We start from the raw sequence: 19,223 nt of genomic DNA on the forward strand, positions 1-19,223 counted from the left end.
TGCGCGTCCCCCGCCCCGCCCCGGAGGCGCCATCTGCGCGTGCGCAGAGGCCCGTGCCTTTACTTCCGCTGTCGGCGGCCGCTTCCGGGCCCCCGTTCCTTGGTAACAATGGAGCAGAAAATGGCCGCCTGAGAGGGAAGGCAGGGCGACGCTGCGGCTGCTTGGGGACGGACGGAGCGCGGCGAGCCGGCACCGAGCCCGCTGAAGACCGGAGAGAGCAGCGGAGCGAGAGCTGAGGAGACGGCGGCGGGCGGTGAGTGCGGAGGCCCGGACGCGGGCGCTCAAGATGGCACGGGGAAGGGAGAGGCCCAGGCCCATGGGAGGCGGGGGCGGCCTCCGCCCGGCGCTGGGGGCGGCCAGGAGTCGCGGACTCCTCAGCCCCGCCGTGCGGCCCCGCTGAGTGGGCTGCGGGCGGCCGAGCCGGGCAGGACGGCCCAGGACTCCGCGGGGCTCGGCGGGCCGCAGGCGCTTGAGCGGGGCCGTGCTAGAGCCGGGGGCCGTGATGGCGGGGTGCCTGAGGCCGTGCCCTGTTGCTCCGGATAAGCCGGGTCCCGTCGCCCCGGGGATTTCTCCGCCTTCGCCTGGGGCGCGTGGTGGAAGAGGGCTATTGGAGCTCCTCAACCACCGGGCAGTTGAGTGGGCGGGGGGCTGGGGGAAGGGGGGGTAACATTGGAAATGGTTCTTTTTGGGAGAGGTGGGGTGGGGGAGGATTATAGGCACCGCCCCAGGCTTTGTACTGCTTAGGGCCTGCTTTGGGATTCCCGGCTCATCGGGTCAGTGCTTGCAGGTTAAGTTCCTCGCGTTAAGGCAGAAGTCCTGTTGGGGGAGGTGAGCGGGAGGAATTCTTCGTACCGTTGTGCCTTTTGGGAGGGTCGGGATCATCGCGTGACCCGTTAAAAGCTGTTGTGATTGCTATTACTGTCTTGTTTCTTTTCACTTAATCGTAATATTTATTCTGTTACCTTGTTTCCTGTGCGAGTTTTCCTCCTTTTTTATTACTGTCTACTGACATTTGGAGTCTCCGTTTACTATATTTCAAAACTGTTGTCAAGTGTAACAATACAAATATATCACTTTAGTTTCAATTATCAGCCTTAATGGAGGAGTAATATCAAGTTGTATAAGGTGTACTTTTTAAGGTTTGTTGTTTGTTTCGATTTCAGTGTGTAATAGGAGTTTGACAGAAGATTTCGCAGCACAAGTACACTTTTTAAATTTAATGTTCTTGTTTGTGTATCTGTTTTTCAAGATGTTTTACAAGCTCATGAGGAGTTGGTAAATAAGGATTCAGTTGGGACTGTATGCAGTAGGGCAGTTGGATGTATGATGTATTTCTCCTGTCCATGTTAATAATATTGGTTATTTTCCAGTTGTAAGTTGTTGTGAAAACGCTAGAGACGCTCTAGTACTACTCTGTTCCATAATGCTAGTTGTAGTGACCTGACCAAGTGACTTTAGACAATTAATCATCTGAACTGAAAGTTTGATGCTTAGTTTTGTTGGCATGACCATTTAAAAATGACTGCATTCCCTCTACAAGTTTACCATTTTAGAATGAAACTAATTGTAGCTTGGACTTTTGCCACCTCAGCTGCTAACAAGGGGCAGCACGGCACACATCATAACATAAAGAGATGTTGGTTATGTTGGACCACTAAGCGTAACAGTTACAGTACAGTATTTTGCTCATCAGCGATTCTGGCTACATAAATGTTTTGTCACTGAGAAACCATGAGCACTTTTTCAAGCTTGTAGTTGTTGCCAACTGTATCAAATTTATTTTCCATATTACTCAGTACGTGAACATACCAAGGTGTACTAGAAAGCAGTGTTGCAAGTTTCTGGTCTTCATTACATGTCTCTTTTTTTATTTTTAGGGGAATGAGTAATGTGATCCTTAAATGGAAGTGTTTTTAAAAACACCCATGTATTAATGTACTTGGCTACTTTATTTCTCTGTTCACTATCCCTATGGAAGTGTTTCAAAATAAGTTCCTTAATCCTGGCAGAATGCTGTTAGTTGCAGTGGAAGTGTTGCACTTTTTTTTTTTACAGCCATAATTTAATGACATTTACTTCATCCCATAGATTGCATGTGAGTCCAAATTAATGAAACTTAAGAAGTTACTTGGCTATTCTAAGTATTTTTTAGAGACTTCAGTTTCAGTGAAGTTCTTTTGCAGTTCTCTAAGTCTTGGTGAAAACTTATCCACTCTTTAGTTTGAGAAACTTAATGTTGAAGGGATGAGGCAGAACGTGAACATCTGTTATACTTTCTGTGGTGGTCTTGTGCATCTCAAAGCCAATACTTCTGAACAGTGCACTAGTGTAAGAACTTCAGAGAGAAGACTTCTGTATGGTGAACTGGGTGTAGCCTGAAGCATTGTACAGACTCAGTTTTGCATTTGCACAGATTCTTAGCTACTGTTAAAATCAGAAGAAATGCACAAGGCCACGTTTCCTTCATGCTGTTGAGATCTGTACTAACGAGGCACTGGTTAGCATCTTTGCTGTTTGGCAGTGTTGAAGCTCAGCTTTTCACTTTTTGCAGTTGTACAGTCTCATGAAACCATCTGATGATAATTGGTTGTGTGGGAAAAGTCAGCATGCACTTTCTCTTAAATTAGTAACTTAAAAGCATTTTACTTAGAGCAGTCTTAATTTCAGTATGCCAGGTGCTTATGCATGTGATCTTCAGCTTGTCTGTCTTAGTTTGTCATCAGAAACTGAATCCATCAGAAATGGAATGCAAGTCTTGCAGGTAGGTTTTTAAAGTCAAATGGGTTTTGCTGAGTTTTTTTTTTCCCCATTTTTATGTTCCTTGGATACTAGACAAGAACAGCAGCAACAAATCCATGCACTGGATTTCTGATGTGGGTTGTATCTGTAGTGAAATTGTCATTGTTGTATTGGCCTTTTAGTAGAAGCTGTACTAGCAGTTCTGTGAGAATGTGAGAGAATGCAGAGTTGGGTTTTTTAGTGGATTTTTACTGGCTTTGTGCTTTCAGTAAACAGAAGTTCTCTTTCCTCAGAAATCAAAACACTGTGTGATGGGCATCGGTTCTGTGGGTACAACTTCCTTAGCTGTCAGTCCTGTTTACGCTGCTGTCTTTCAGTGTCAGCACCAGTTACTTTCATGCAGAGTATTACTTCCCTGGAGCTTCAGCCTAGCTCTCCTGCCTGCTGAACTAGCAGGAAGATCACTGCTGGGAGAGAGAGCAGTTTTGTGAGACTTCTCCCAGTGCTGGAAAGTTGATAACTCGAGCATGCTAAGCTTTCTCTGAGGTCATATCACCTCAATTTGAGCAAAGAAAGCAGTACTATCTTAATTTTATTTTGAATTTCTATGTGAAAAATACTGTTTTAATAAGTCTAGGTTATAAAATGTGATTTTGTCTTATATTCAGAGCTCTGCTTTCATGCCCATGTGCTCAATGTTCTGAAATTGCAAAGTTCCACCCTTCTGTGTGGAAGATAACAATAGAAACCTGTAGTGAATTAATACGTGTTCTAGATATATTTGAAGTGGGGACAGTGGGCACTTACACAGTGAGATGGCAAGCGTTTCATTCCTTCATACCAGTCTGTTCTGTCAAAATGTTTTTATTGTTATTATTTTCAGCAACTGTTCTGTAAAATTGTTAATTTGCTTTCTGTTATTTAAAATGTATGTTCTGAATGACATTTTGCTTTGTGGGCTTTGCTTTGGAACACACTGGAGTGATGAATTATCCGAATCCATGTTTAACACTCCATATTAAGCTGGCATTTAAATTTTATAGCAGTCATAGAAGACATTTTCTTTCAGCTACTAGAAAGTGATGCGTGCTCCATAGTAATTTTTTGAGGCAAAGAGGACATAAGGGAGTTCTTGAGTGCTTAGAATTTGTAGTAAGTTCAGGAAGATATCTAATAATCGTATAGTGTCTCAGAGTATCTGTAGAAGGCAAGAGTAGCAGGAAAAAAGTGTATCCAAAATTCTTGATGCAACTTTGCAAACTTGAAAAGTTTATTACTAATCTTCATGTTAGAAATGATAACAAGTTAATTGTACTTATGCTATCATAGCCTTCAGTCTCTTCACAAAAGACCTGTGCAGCTTTACAAAAACAGCAAAAATCTTGATGTAATGAAGCTCCATGTATAATTCAAATAGCTGTTTGAGTCTACTGTTTTATGGTATCTTTTTCCTTTAATAATAGAATTCACTGACAGTTCTTGCTTATACTTTTGAATTTGTAGTCTTGAGTGATGAAATATTTAAGATGAAGATGTACTTCCTGTTATGTCTCTTTCTGCCAGTTTTGAGTGTTGAGAAATCAGATACTGACTAGCATGGAAAACTATTCCTCCTCCTTCTAGGAAAGCCTGGTACTTGGACTGGGGAAGGTAAAAGGGAGTAGATACTGCATGTAGCTGGTTCTGTTTTTGCTTGAACAACCCGGAATACCAGAACTGCCCATTATAGCTCAGTTCCTGTGTCATTTGAGAAAGGGAATGGGAGAGACTTATCAGGCTGTCCTGCCAAATGTGGTGGTATGTTAGAGCTGCTGGAGTCAGAGTTCACAGAAAGTGTTTTCTACAGACAGCTAAGTTGCTCTTTTTATGTAGAGCTAAAATGTCCTTGAGGTATCTTCAGTGAAATTAGGGAAAAAATAGTTAACCTGAAACAAGCTAAAATCAAAATGAAAAGTATTTCTGGCTTCCACTACTGAGTTGCTTCTTTGAGTCTAAGGCTTTGATAATTACTGCAGGCTGGATGTAGGTAGGCAAGGTGTACTACTGGTTGAAGTACCTAATTAAAATGAGGCTATGAATCATAAATGAGAAATTAGCCTTTTGCTGAGCACATCTATGAGATGTTTATTCATATTGCCATCATCCTTTTTGTGTGCACAAAGGTATTAATCGTGTTGCTGGAACATGAGGTAAGTCAGGGAACGTTTAACATAAAGGGCACTACAAATGTTCACGTAATGTTGAAATACTGGTAATGCCAAATGGGGAAAGTTTTGGAGGAGATCTTTGCACAGCTAGCTTGTGAGTTTGATTTGCTTCCACAGTTTAACTAATTAATTGCCTTTCTCTTCTGAAAAAAGGTCACAAATCTAATGAAGATTTTAGGTTTAAGGTGTTTAAGGCTTAAGGTGTTTTCTTAAACCCTGCAATTCATGGGAGTAGATCTAGTGATTTATCATTGACTTCTGGTTTTCTGGGAAGTATGGTCCCTGAATGCTAAGCAATATGGAAATAGTGTTAATGAAAGTAAATGGGTATATCAAGCATTTTAATACTGCCTGCTGTACCACTAAGTCTTTTTAAATGTTTGTAAATTCTTGACTGATTGGATTTTGTTTACACGTGACTTGTCATAAGGAAAAGGTAAAAACAAAACAAAAAAAACTTGTACTGTGTTCTGTAAGAATGGTAACTTTGCATTGTTGAAGGAATACCTAAAATCTTAAATCATCCCCATCCAAAGAGCATAACATTACTTCCTCTTGAATAAAACAATGTAATCAAACAGTACCCACTGGGAGCTTGCTGTGTTGCTCCTGTAGCAGCAGTGGAGCGGCAGCTCATCACTTGTGCTCTCCTATCTATCTGTGTGACTGCTGGAGTGTAACTGCAGGGAAGGTCTTCTGCTGACTTGTCAAAGGATGGGAACACCAATTAAGAATTCACTGCTGTTAATGTGTCTGGGTATTCATCTGCAGAAGAATGTTTTTGTTTGTTTTTTTTAAAAGAAAGTTGTTTATTCCAGCTGTGGCTCAGTATGCTATCTTGTTTTGGGTAAACTTTAGGTGATTTTTTCTCTTTCCTGTAAAGAGATTTTCATTACTGGATATCTCAGCTACAGTTGGCAGTAATCAACAGGTCTGAACTTCCTACTCACAGATGTCACCTTCCCCACCCTTTGTAAACTTAGTGCTGACAAGGGAGAACACTAAAGAAGGAAATACTGATTCTTTTCATTTGAACAAGAATGAAACCAGTAGAAGAAAGAGAAACAAGAGTTGAAGACACCTGCTTATTAGATAATCAAATACTGGTCATTCTTCTTTAAGTTAATAGCATACCTGCAGATTTTCTTTCATCAGGTTTCTCTATGTTGCTGTAGTCAACTTCCTTAAGCCAGTTGTAATTTTCTGCGGTGTGTAAGCTGAGAGCAGAATCCTGAAGGAGGAGTGGGTTTTCCAGTTGATTCTATGATTGTGTGAGGCTCCACAATGTCCAAATAGGAGTGGAGCGATATGTGCTACCACCATGGAGATCTGCTGAGGATGTGTGACTTGCAGAGTCATATTGAGGCAGTAGCAAAAAAAATAAAAATATTTAGAATGGCTGAATATGTTCTATCTGGTAATGTAGAGCTGTGCAGTGGTGTAGGAGATGAGCCTTTAAATGGCCGGAGCATGCATGAAGAGAGAAAGTAGTAAAAGGCTCAGAGCAGAGATCCTGTATTCCATGTACTGATTTTAGTGTCAAAGCTCTAGTTGGAAGAATATTGGCCTGTTTGCTATCAAAGATGAGAAAGGGAGAGTGGTGTTGCATACATTTGTGCCTCACTTGTTTACATGGACAAAAATATCCTGAAGAGCTTCATAGCATTTGGAGGATGTTGAAGCTAAATGGTGTGAAACTGGGGTTCAGTGGGCTAGTCTGTTTTGCTTGCTCATGTTGGGAAGGTATAGTGAGTTTGGCACTAGTGGAAATAGACCTCCTGTAGATGGAACTGATTATCAAAATCTCAGATCTAAGGCAGTTTTCTTGGCAGTAGTATTTTTTCTATCTCAGGCAACGGCTGATCTTACAGTTTAAGAGGGAAGATGAGAACTGAAGGAGGAAGAAAGGGGAGCAGGCCTAGAACCAAATAAGACTTTGTAGTATTCTCAACGTTCCCTTAAGGTCGGCTGTTGCAGTATACACAGTGGTAAAGAAGAGATTATTTTTTTCAACATAACTTGTTTTGACACTTTTTTTCCCCTGACCAAGAATAGCTTTCACTTTGTTTTCTGAAAAAGTCTTTGTATCAAGTAGGCATTATATAGCCAACGTGCCTCTAAATATCAAGATCGCAACTATTTTGAGGGAAATATTTTATAAGTAACTTTTTACTGCTCCTATCCCTTAGTAGGTTATTGCGTTATTTTTCTGTTTTGTTGACTTTGCTTTGTTATCTCCTTTAATAAGTTTAAAAAAAAAAAAGGGGGGTGGGGAGAGGGCAGTGCTAGTTAGAGTTGTAATCCACATTCCTAAAACTAATGCATCTTTCTGGGTTTTCTTTTGGATTCAAGTCCCTAATTCTATTCAGTGTTCAGATGATTCTTGTAAGAAGTAGCTTTGTCTTTCTGTTATCTTGAGAATGAAAATGTCTTGAAATTAGTTAGGGTCATAATTCTGCTACAGAAAGTTTGTAAAAAGCTGTTTGAGTTTCAAGCAAGCTGTGTTCTCGTTAGAAGTATGTGTCTGAGATCTGAAGGGTGTACAGATTTCATAACTGAGCCCAGTCTAAGCTGAATTTACCTGCTGGATCTGTTGTGCAACTTCCCCTGTGAATAGCTTCATTTATCAGTGTGTTTGACAGTGCATCACATGCAAGTCTTTAGACTGTACCAGAGATGTAGCTGGTAGGCTGCCATTTGAAACACTAGTAAGCAAGGTGATTGCTGCTGCTTATTGATTTAAAAAAAAAAAAAAAAAAGGCAGAAATTGAAAGGGCCAGAAAGCAGTGACCTTCCACGCCTGTAACAGAGGGCTGTCGAGACATTTGTGCCTTACTGTGACTAACCTGAAAGCAAGCTTTACTGTGTTAGAATTCAAGATAGGATTGGAGTAACTATTTTCTGATCTGGAAGCCTGCAATAGTGAGATGGCCTACCCTGTGGTATTTTGTACTGTTCCCTGCTGGGGATACCAGTGCTCTTTAACTTTCACTGTAGCAGCAGAAATAAACTACTCTTGGAGATTCCACAGTGCTTCTCTTCTGCGGAGAAACACCAGTGTTAATTGTGGGCAGTTGGGACAGCTGTGCTGACATACAAGAAAAGTTACTTTTTGCTTTAGACAGATGTCTAAGTGCTGGAAGTTTTCCAGTAAGAAGGAAAAAGCTTTATTCTTCCGGTATTTTCATGTCACATGAAACATGGTTTGAATGAAAGGAGCGTTTTTTAATGGGGAATATTATTACAGAGCTTTTTAGCATGCAGAGGATTAGCATGCTAATCACCTCTCTGAGTAACTAGATTCTACCAGTTGTACAGGGAAATTCTTAATGTTGTGACTAGCAAGCCATAATGATTAAGGAAACTAGTTATTTTAACTTCATTTGATGTATTTGCATGGTGTAACCAGTGCCAGAATGCCTCCTGCATTTGCAGGTATTTTATTTTAATTTTGGTCAAATACAGACATTGTGTTCATGGATTACTTTTTTGTTTTGAGACATTGTGGAAGATGTTATTGAAGTGAAAAACTAAATGAGGAGTGAAGTGAAAGAAAAAGTTCTTTGTAGCGTAGGTTATGACGTGTGTATACACATTGGATATTTGTCATGCAATTTGTTTTGTCATCAGCATCAGAAATTCACTAACTGCTGAAACTTGCAAGCAGATTCTTCTCATGACATGAAATCACTGAGCTGATTCTACACCCCCCATTTCCTCCCCCCCTTTTTTTTTTGAGGAATCTAATAGCCCTTTATGTTGTGGGGTTTTTTTTTTACATGTATAGCGTTCTATAGCATCTTCAGACTCATTTATTTAAATCTTAAATAATCCAATAATTCTGTTTAAAACTGACTTGGATTTTGAAGAAAGTCTCTCGTAGTTGTCAGCAAAGTAGATTGATTCCTGTTTTCTTTACCATAGTGCAAGGCGGGAAGAAGTGATGAATGTTTAATTCTGTACTCTTTTAGAGCCAGAGAGCATAGTCATGGGTGGCTTGTACCTTGTACTAAGCTGTTGTATGGCAGAGTAAGACACTATGCTTTGTTAGGTAGTTATAGTAGCAGGAGTACCTTAGGGTAAAGAGCAGACAGTTGTAGGCAGCTAGTAAACCGATAACATTTCTTGTGTTTGTACTTGTTACTTTTTTCAATATTGGTAGTGATGGCTGTGGTTTGTACTTCAAGTGGGGAAATATTTCATTTGTGATCTGTGTTGTGGTGCAGCTTATCTTAACTGAAACTTGATTAGCAAAGTCTTTTTCTCCTCAGGATTTAATGGTGAATAATGTATTACTGATTAGTCACATCTGAATACTGTGATCTGTTTTGTTAAGTTAAATGAAGAATTTCTTTTCTTTTTTTTTTTTTTAGACTATTCCATTTGTCAAGATGGAAAGCTCAGATTCTAGTGATAAAGGAAATATTGATCAATCAGAAGCACAACGTCAGAGTCAGCTAGATCGCTTAGATCGGGAAGAAGCTTTCTATCAGTTTGTAAACAACCTGAGTGAAGAGGACTACAGGCTTATGAGAGACAACAATTTGCTAGGAACACCAGGTATGTAATGCTTGTGTACGTACATCATACTACAGTTACTTGGAGGTGATTTGTCTTTTTCCATTCTCCCTAATCTCTTTCACCCATTTAGCTCATGTGCTGCAGTTGTGTTCCATGTTAGGGAGTAGCTTCCTGCCAGCTTGTGTGTCCTCAAAATAGAGGGGTCCACTGACTAGTGGAGAGGGAGTTGGGATGGTGTGGATTCAGCAGGTACAAAGGTCTAGTGTTCATACCTTTTGATGGGAACTTCCAGAACTGACCCAGTTATGGCTGCTTAGACTACTTTGATAGAAAAGTAATCACCTCTAAGCATGTGTGAAAATTTCTTGCTGGTGTTAGAAGTTCATAACTAGGCTAATTAATGTGGTACAAGATTCTGCATGGGTGTTCTTATGTCTGTTTTCCATTGACTTATTACTTTAAACTGGCTCTTTATAGAGAGATACCTAATTGAAGCCAGTTATAATTTAAAACTAATTCAAACTTCTTTTTGTGCTTGTGATTTTTTTTATTATTTTTTACTCTGGGCAGTCATTTAATTGATATAGGATGAAAAATGCTGATGAGCTGTAGAGGTTGCAGTACAGTACCAGAAAGTCCATCTGTCTTTTTTTAGTAGGTTGAAGCTGTTAGATTCTACAGCTTCAGCACAGCTTATTTGGGATAGTGGTGCTGAAGTGTTTGAATTCCCCTTATAATTACTTGCTTGGCAGTTTCATTATGGCAGGATTTAATTAAAAACAGTGGCTTGTACCTTCTTTAGAAACTTCTGATAATGCTTGCCATACATATGATTTGGAAATATTTTTGGAAAATTTTGCTTATTTTCTAAGGTGAAATTACTGAAGAAGAGTTGCTGAGAAGGCTGCACCAAGTTAAAGAAGGTCCGCCACAGCAAAACAGTGATGAGAATAGAGGTATATACAGTATTTGTGAAAACTCTTAACTTTAGCACCCCATACGGACCTTAACTTGAGTGCAGGAGTGGAACAAGTTAAGCCTAGGCAGGTGCAAGGTGAGCTTTGCTTCAAAACTAAATGAACGTTGTGTCTGATATCTGCTGCAAAGATCAGTTGGGACAGATTTCACCTGTAACACGTCTGTTACTTGCAGCAAGCTAAAATTTCATTTAGGTTTCTTTTCCTTATCTGCTTTTTAGATTATTTTCCTTCTTGACTTCTGCTCCCTTCTGGGGTGCTTTCTGGCAATTTTTGTTTTTTGTTCATCGTTCTTCCCTTCCAAGGGTACTCTATTGCTTTTATTATCGCCTCTCCAAAGAGGCTGGTGGAGGATTCTTGGAGTTTGCTGCTGGGGTTCATTCTTTAACGAGATGGGTTGCTATAAATCTGTTCTTCAAATGAAGACTCAGGACAAACTTACCAAACTCTCTGTTTAGCAGTCATTAGATTGCTCAGTTGTTCGGAAAGAAAAACACAGAATATTGATGTGACACCTGAAATACAGCTCTCCATTTATTTATGATAAATAATGTGTTACTTTGATTTGGCTGCCATGTGATGGCTGCAGCCTGTCTGTATGTATTAGAAAAAAAATCCACTCCTGCTTCCTTACCAGAGCTCTGGTAGATAAGAATTGTGATGCTATTTGTGAAGTCACAATTACATTGGATAGAGTCAAGTGCCTCTAGACAGTCACATTTTAAACTATAAGCAATTATTTTCTTGGAAAAGATCACTCCAAAATTAGCTCAGTACTCTAATTTTGGTAGTTCCTTGTCTTTTTTACAGGTGCAGAGTCCACAGAAGATGTTTCAAATGGAGATTCTATAATAGACTGGCTTAATTCAGTCCGACAGACTGGAAATACAACACGAAGTGGGCAGCGAGGAAACCAATCTTGGAGAGCCGTGAGCCGGACTAACCCAAATAGTGGTGACTTCAGATTCAGTTTGGAAATAAATGTCAACCGTAATAATGGGAACACAAATCCTGAAACTGAGAATGAGCCATCTGTAGAGCCTTCCAGTGGGGAGGATTTGGAAAACAGCCAAAGTGACTCTGAAATTCCAAGGTCTGAATCACCATCTGTAAGGCAGCCTGGATCAGAAAGGAGCACTTCAGAAGAGTTAACTGAAGAAGCTTCTCCTAGAGGGCAGAGGAGAGCGAGAAGTAGGAGCCCAGAACAGCGGAGAACACGGGCTAGGACTGATAGAAGTAGGTCACCTATTAATCCAGTGAGTGAGGCTCCTCGCAGGTCTCATCACAATACATCATCTCAGACATTTGACCATTCAGCAGTGAATGAAACTGAGGGAAGCTCTAGAACTAGGCAGCATGTAACATTAAGGCAGCATGCAGTGGGGACTGAGATTCCTAGTGAAAATGCAGTTCTGTTTTCAGCCCCTGAAACAAGACCTGTTCCTCAAGCAGCAGGTTCTTCAGAAACTAATGGTGCCAGTGAGTCTGCAGCTCCTGGACAGAGGCCTCCTACCATAGTACTCGACCTCCAGGTGAGAAGAGTTCGTCCAGGAGAGTATCGGCAAAGGGACAGCATAGCCAACAGAACTCGGTCCCGGTCCCAGACTCCTAACAACACAGTCACTTATGAAAGTGAACGGGGAGGGTTTAGGCGTACGTTTTCACGTTCAGAACGGGCTGGAGTGAGAACTTATGTCAGCACCATTAGGATTCCTATTCGTAGGATCTTAAATACAGGCTTAAGTGAGACTACGTCAGTTGCAATTCAGACTATGCTAAGGCAGATAATGACAGGCTTTGGAGAGCTGAGTTACTTTATGTATAGTGATAGCGATGCAGATCCTAGTGGCCCAACTCCAAATCAGAATGTGGATGCTTCTGAGCCACAGAATGGAGGGGGTGGTAGTTCAAGCAATGAAAGTACAGATGTTAGCTCAGGGGAGGTGTTTGAAGGTAGTAATGAAGGTGGTTCAACATCTGGTGCCAGACGGGAAGGTCGGAATACGAGAGGATCAGTCACATTTGAAGAAAGTGGTTCTCTACCATTCCTTAGCCTAGCACAATTTTTCCTACTAAATGAAGATGATGATGACCAACCAAGAGGACTCACCAAAGAACAAATTGACAACCTAGCAATGAGGAATTTCGGTGAGAGTGATGCTCTGAAAACATGTAGCGTGTGTATTACAGAGTACACGGAAGGAAACAAGCTTCGTAAATTGCCTTGTTCTCACGAGTATCACGTCCACTGCATCGATCGCTGGTTATCAGAAAATTCCACTTGTCCCATTTGTCGCAGAGCAGTCTTAGCTTCTGGTAACAGAGAGAGTGTTGTCTAAATGAGATCTGAATTTATGGCTAAGCAGCTAGTGTAATAGTGATGGGCAAAGAAGTCACTTCCTTTATGGCCACTTTTTGAGTGGTAACTCAATGTATAGTAATTACTTGGAGTGAATCTTCCCTCATGAAAGAATTTTCTCTGAATTCAAGCTTTTAAAATTGGAAAAATTCGTTAGGGTTTTCAAGATCTAGTCAGTTTGTGTGATGAATTTCATTTGTCCAAAGACATCTACTCACTTAAAAATACTTCTTTCTTTATGAAGAGTGCTAAGTTCTATCCCCTTACTCCCCCAGTCCAATAAACATTTTGTCCTCAACATTGTGCTTATGAGTAGTCTTTCTGGGGAGTCATCCCAGCTAAATTTGCAAGAGTCATAGAGGAATTTTTGCAAGAAATCCAACTGACTGAAAAAATAACCTGAATTTAATTGCATATTTGAAAATACTTTTGATTTTCATACTGGGTTAATATTGGACATGTCTGTGTAAATAACACTAATGTTAGCCCTTTCCCCATCACTATGGCACGCTGTAGGATGAGCTGTTAGCTTAATTGGGATATTTATCTTGTTGTGGAAATATAAGAATTGCCTATGCTTGTTTAAATAAAAAAAAAAAAATCTGTTTTAAAATTGTAAAGCTTTTTTGTAGAAGCTCAGTACTTTTCCAATGCACTGTTGTATTAACGCATTAAGAATTAAAATTGTACCACGCTTAGAAATTGAGAATGCTTTTCATACAAAACCCACCACAGAGAGAGCAAACTAAATACAAGAGAGCTGCTTTTGTGACTGTGTACCTGTCAAGAGCAGTGCATATCTGTACTATTTATGTGAACAACTACTGTAATATACAAGCAGTTGAATTGGACACTTAATTGCCTTTAAAAAAAATTGAAGCGAAATGTTCATAGCTGCAGTGTTTTGGCTCAGTAGTGCCACCTAAAAAGATGATAAAAATTAGAAACTGTCCTAATGGTTAGTTATTCTTTTGTGTGGTTACTAATATGTAATAACACAAACGAATGTGCACCAGTTCATTTGGTGACATGTATGCCCTATTTTTGTATTTTTACTTGAAATTTTGAGGTAACCCTATGTAATTCTTCAGCAGACAAATACTGACAGTTTGGGATTTTTTTCCCCACACCAGCTTCAACAATATTAGTAATTGCTGGATCTGTTTAGTGAACATGCTGATGTGTATCCACTGCTCATAGCCTGTGACTCAGGTGCTGCAAAGAAATAAGTATTAACTGGAAAAGAGATTCATTATTAGAGCGCTAGATTAAATATGAAAGCTATAACTGATTGCTGGAGTATATTTAATGTTAATCTTAAGATTGGCTACACATTTAAAAAAAAAAAAAGCCTCTTCATACTCCTATTGAAAATACTGAAATCTTGGATTTAAAAATATGTATGTGGCATATAGAAATAGGGAATTGGAAAATGTATTGCCACCTGGATGTGGTGGCCCTGCAAGAGCAGGGATTGGACCAGCTGGACTCAAAGGTCCTACCAACCACACCCAGTCTGGGATTCTGTACCTCAGCTATCATTGTGTCAGGGGGGAGTATCACTCCTCTTCAATGAGCCATCTTTGTTTTCTTCTCTAGTGACTTTTTTTTCTAGCCTGTATCTGCAACAAAGAAAGCAGTATATTTTTAATCTTCAGAGTAGTAGTTCAAAAGGGATATGAACTGCTCTTGCTGGCTATATGGGAAATATTGCTTGCTCATCAGATGACGAAACCAAAGCTGGCCTACCTTTTTTTCCTAATTAAAACACATTTTTGGTGTGTTATAGTGGTGGTTGCATAAACTATAGTCTCTGCTCTAAGCCATTTTAATGTCTCATCAGCTAGTTAAGGATTTCACAGCGTCCCAGAATTCCAAATTTTTTTTGTGTGTGCATTTCGTGGTGTTTGGCTTAGTGAGAAACCCTGACTGGCTATTGAGCTTGCTTTCCTCCTGTTGGGACACCATCTTGGCTGAGGGAATACATGTGGTGTCTTTTTTTTTTTTACAGAATAAATAAGTTCATTCTCTTACTGTTTTTCCCTCTGATATGCATCTCTGTAAAATTGGAAGTTAAATACTAATTTCAGGTGCTGGACTCTTATGAATGTGGGTAATGCATTTGATGCCAAATCTTCCTCAACAAAATAACATTTCTGAATTTCTTCCGGTAGCATTCACATAGCAAGTATGTGCTATCAGTGGTAATTGCCAGTAGCTTTATTGCCTTACTGGAGTCTAGAATTAGAAGGGGAAAAAATGCTTCTACACATGAATGCCATTTTGATTTTTTAGAATCTGGTATATATTTCTGAGGTTTAAGGATGGTGACCAGAAAGAAAGGAGCCCACTAGAGCTAATTAATGCGAAGCACGGCTGCGATGCGTGTCATTCAACATAGCTTTCTTTTTAATGTTCTGAGTTTCCAGTAACTGTATACTTTGGAAGACTCAACTTTACGGTTTTGTTATAGCTTAATAGTGGCATGCCTTAACATTTTATCTTTCTGTAACAATAGCAACTAATAAAATGTTGGAGGTTTCCCAAATGGTGCCAGGAACAAATAATTTATTGTAGAATGGCTTGGATTGGAAAAGACCATAGAGATCATCCAGTCCCAACCCCCCTGCCACGGGCTGGTTGCCCCCCACCAGCTCAGGCTGCCTGGGGCTGCATCCAGCCTTGCCAGGGATGGTGCACCCATAGCTCTCTGGGCAATTTGTGTCAGCACCTCACCGTCATCTCTGTAAAGAATTTCCTCCAACATCTAATTTAAATCATCCCCTCTGGTCCTGAGAATTTAACCTCAATTAAGAAGCCCTTGAACATTAATGTTTTATTTGCCTTTTCTGATACTGAGTGCACTAGCAGTGCTGGGGGCTAGTTGCCCAACACCTGGAAGAGTCGGCAAGAAGGAAATTGCTGATACCACAAATAGCTCAATGTTACTGACTTATCTGTCAGTGTCTGCAGCAGTTCTGGGGAAGGGTAGCATCCCCGCTACTCAGAGCTGCGTCTGGAAGCTCGGTGTTCACAAATGCCTTTATGCTGTACTGGAAACACCTTGTGTTCTGCATTGCAGTTGTAGAGCTGAGGTCTGGCAAGAGAAGTTCCAGAGTGCTGCATTTTACCCTAATACCTTGAGGTAATTTAATTTCTCTACTTCTAAAGTTGTATTGCAGATAAGAAAAGTCAATATTTACATTTCAGTCGCTAACATTGATTGCTATAATTTAAAAGGTTCACAATTAGCCTATTTTACAGCTTCAAAGTTTGGCGTTGGGCATTTGTACCCATTGCTTCCCTCAGTTAACACTTTCTTGGTATTGCAGGTGGAATGCAGCAACTTGCCTCGTAGTTACAGCCGTATGAAGGGCTAAAATGGCCAGTTTGATGACTCAGATGCCTGAAAGAAACAGAGGAGCAGAGGCAGCCCCGCTGCATCAGCTGCCTGGTTCCTAGTGCCACCTTGTGGGAGCCTCAGCCTTCTGCGCAGCCGTGATAGAGCCAGCTCGTCACTTGGAGCAGCATGGTTGCTTTTGTGTTGAAGGCTTTTGCTTAGTTTTGGAGGGGGATTCCCTTTTATCGCCTGCCTCGGTAGTTACGGTGGTGTTTTCAAGCAGCGAACCGCCCACGCTGCAGTTGTGAGTACCTGTGTGGCTGTGGGTGAGCTGAGTTCCTTTCTTTGGAGGCAGTGCTGTGCAGGACCTCCGCGCACAGCTGTGAAAGCAGTCACAGGGCCAAAACCTACAAGAACGCATGGCACTTTAATTTCAGGGTGCATTTAATTTCAGGGAGTGTTTGATAGTTTAGCTTAAATTGCAAGCCGATAAGGAGTTGTGGATGCTTTCCTTTTTCCTTTAAATCAGGTCTTTATCCATTTAAAAACTGAAGACTTGTTCCTGGTGTTTGTTAGATTTACTTTTTCCATGTGTGCTTTTTTACTACCTGCAAGAGGTTCGGGGTTTTTTTTTTTTGCAAAGAACTTGTAGGCAGTTAATTGACTTGTTTTAAACATGGTTTCATTACTGTAGCAACAGCATGTGTAGAAATTACTCGTTAAATGTTTAAAGACTTTTAGTAGGAAGTATTAATGTGCGTGCACAGCAGCTGCACTAACGTGATACTCTACCAGTTTTGAAGGAGCCATAATTGTCCATTGTGTCAACTTGCAAACTAATGTATTTCCCACTAATGTTGACACAATGGACCATAATGACTGTCATTCCAGTTTCCTCTCAGTTAGCTGGATTATGCAAATATGTCGGGCCAGAGGACTGTTTCCCTGTCTAATTGCAGTGGATGTTTATCTTGTGATGGTTGTCTACACAATGGGGAGGGTTCAGCATGGTGTCTAATCAGAGAATCTAGCTGGAAGATGAGAGAAGGGCTGGCAGGGTGACCATGTCTGTGACTATTAGCAGCTGGATGTTTTCTGAGTCTCCCAGCATCGCCTTCACTGTCACACCACAACACAGAGGTCCATCCAGTTGGCTTGAGCTGCAGCCTTACCTATGATTTGAGATTCTTTCTGTTACTGTACTGTGTGTGTTCATGCTGCCCAATGTCTCATTTTTCTCACCGTCCTCCTGCAGGGCCTTGGGTTGTGTGATGAGGAGATGTAATGATGTTTGGAGCTGATGAGGTGAGCAGTTGTTATGGGCATCTGCCTGCTCGCTTTGGACGAGAGTTGGCTTGGAGCCACGATAAGTGAATTTATAACAAATTCAGAAGTATTTCCAATCACTGCATGCACCAGGCTGTTTGTTTGTTCTTGACTAGAGAAGGAAGAAAGAGGGTGAAGATTGATGATAGCTTATCCAAAGTACATTAAAGTTGTGTTAAAAAAGAAAATAAATTTGTATCTGTTAACCCAGGTCTTCCCAACCTCTTTCTGAGGTATCCTTTTTTTATTTTTTTTCCTCTCTTCTTTTTTTTCCTCTTACAGGGAAGCATACTTTTGGATTTGGTTATTTTATGTGGTTTTGATCCTTTAGCTGAAATACCCGCGCTCCCTTCCTGACTCTCACTCTGCTGTAAAGCTGTTGTTTGGGAAGCCCTGAATTCAACTGAGAATGTAAGAGACTTCTTTTTTTTTTTTTTTTCTTTTTTTTTCTTTCTTTTTTTTTTTTTGTTGTTGTTTTGTACAGTGCTTTACATCTGTTTATACTGGACTTGTTTAGTACAAAATGGTACTCCGAGGTCATCGGACAACAGTTCGATCAGATTTGATAGCTAATATTTAGGAGGAGTTTGTTCCCTATGTAAGATGTCATAATGCAAATTTAAATAGACTCAATAAAATGCATGAAGTGATAATTTTGTGCTTGATCATCACTCCTTGGGTTTACTCTTCTTACACTGGGAATGTGCCGGAGTAAATACTGATGGATGCGGTAAAAATGTATGTGCTTTTCCCTTGAAGCTGAAAAGACCTGGAATGGTACAGAGTTAAGTTCTCAGAAGAGTTTATTGCTCCTTAGTACATAAACCAGAAGCAATAAATCTATGTACCGGACTTGTGTAAATCTGTCAGTGGATAGCATGGGGCACCAAAGCTGTAAGTTATCTTTCAAGTGGTAGCTGTGACTTTTATGGGCGCCCATCAGGGACCGGGGCTTAGTGCTGAGTCCCACTGGAAATACACCGAACACCTCACGGTGTTTGTGGCTTTCATAAGAAGCTCTCACATATGGCTAAAAGCTTCACCCTAAATTTAGTAGCTGATGTATGTGCAAATGCTTACTTGAGTGGGAAGGAAATTTCGTAGGGTGTGGGAAGCTTGGAAGCTTGCTTTATTGCTGGTGCTTTCCTCACCTCAGTCTGGTCCTTGAGAAGGAAGCCAGAGCTGTTCCTGGGCTGAGGCCTGATGGCATCGCAGCAGAAGGCGGGGAAGGATGGCAGTGTTTGGATGCAGACACGCGGTGCCCTGACTGTTGGGTGCCATCCAAGCTGGCGGCAGTTTCACAGCCAAGCCGATGCTTGGCAGCGCTGTGTGGGATGGTCTGGCTGTGGAAAGGAGGAAGGTCGGTGGGCTTCCCAAGGGATGTGCGGAGCAGGGATTCTGCTCAGGACTCTTCAGTATGAGCTCTTCCCAGCTGCCAGGGGCTGCATCTGGAGCTCTGTGGTCTGTCTGCTCTGACCGGTTCAAACTGAAATTGGAGAGGGCCCTGCAGCCTGTTCCCTGACAGGAATTCTGTTTGGCAGTGCAGAGGCGGGGAGGAAAGTGGAGCTCTTTGCTGCAAGCTCGTCCTTCTCAACTGCTGTGTGTCAGGACCTGTTTGGGGGCTTTTAACATAATGAATCTAAACTCAGCTGCGTTGTGGCTTCCTAAGCCCTAACAATAAAGTTATATGAGGAAAACTAAGCCCTCTTTTTAGTCTTAAACGAGATGATATTGTCTTTGACACTAATGAGATG

At 41.0% G+C, this 19,223-nt stretch overlaps 1 protein-coding gene across 2 annotated transcripts; it reads left to right on the forward strand.

Moving 5' to 3' along the window:
• Positions 1-56: 56 nt before the first annotated feature.
• RLIM (ring finger protein, LIM domain interacting) lies at positions 57-14,810 on the forward strand. 2 transcript variants are annotated; one of them, XM_031594438.2, is made up of 4 exons: positions 58-253; positions 9,320-9,506; positions 10,340-10,423; positions 11,255-14,810. In XM_031594438.2, exons 2-4 carry the CDS (start codon positions 9,338-9,340, stop codon positions 12,781-12,783), a joined length of 1,782 nt encoding a protein of 593 aa, XP_031450298.1. In that variant the 5' UTR covers positions 58-253; positions 9,320-9,337; the 3' UTR covers positions 12,784-14,810. The 2 variants fall into 2 exon arrangements, with proteins under 2 accessions (XP_031450299.1, XP_031450298.1); XM_031594439.2 differs by lacking the exon at positions 10,340-10,423 and having other exon boundaries at positions 57-253.
• The last annotated feature ends 4,413 nt before the right edge of the window (positions 14,811-19,223 follow it).

Source organism: Phasianus colchicus, chromosome 14 (genome assembly GCF_987193195.1).
Source record: "Phasianus colchicus chromosome 14, bPhaCol1.hap1.1, whole genome shotgun sequence".
Lineage (NCBI taxonomy): Eukaryota > Metazoa > Chordata > Aves > Galliformes > Phasianidae > Phasianus > Phasianus colchicus.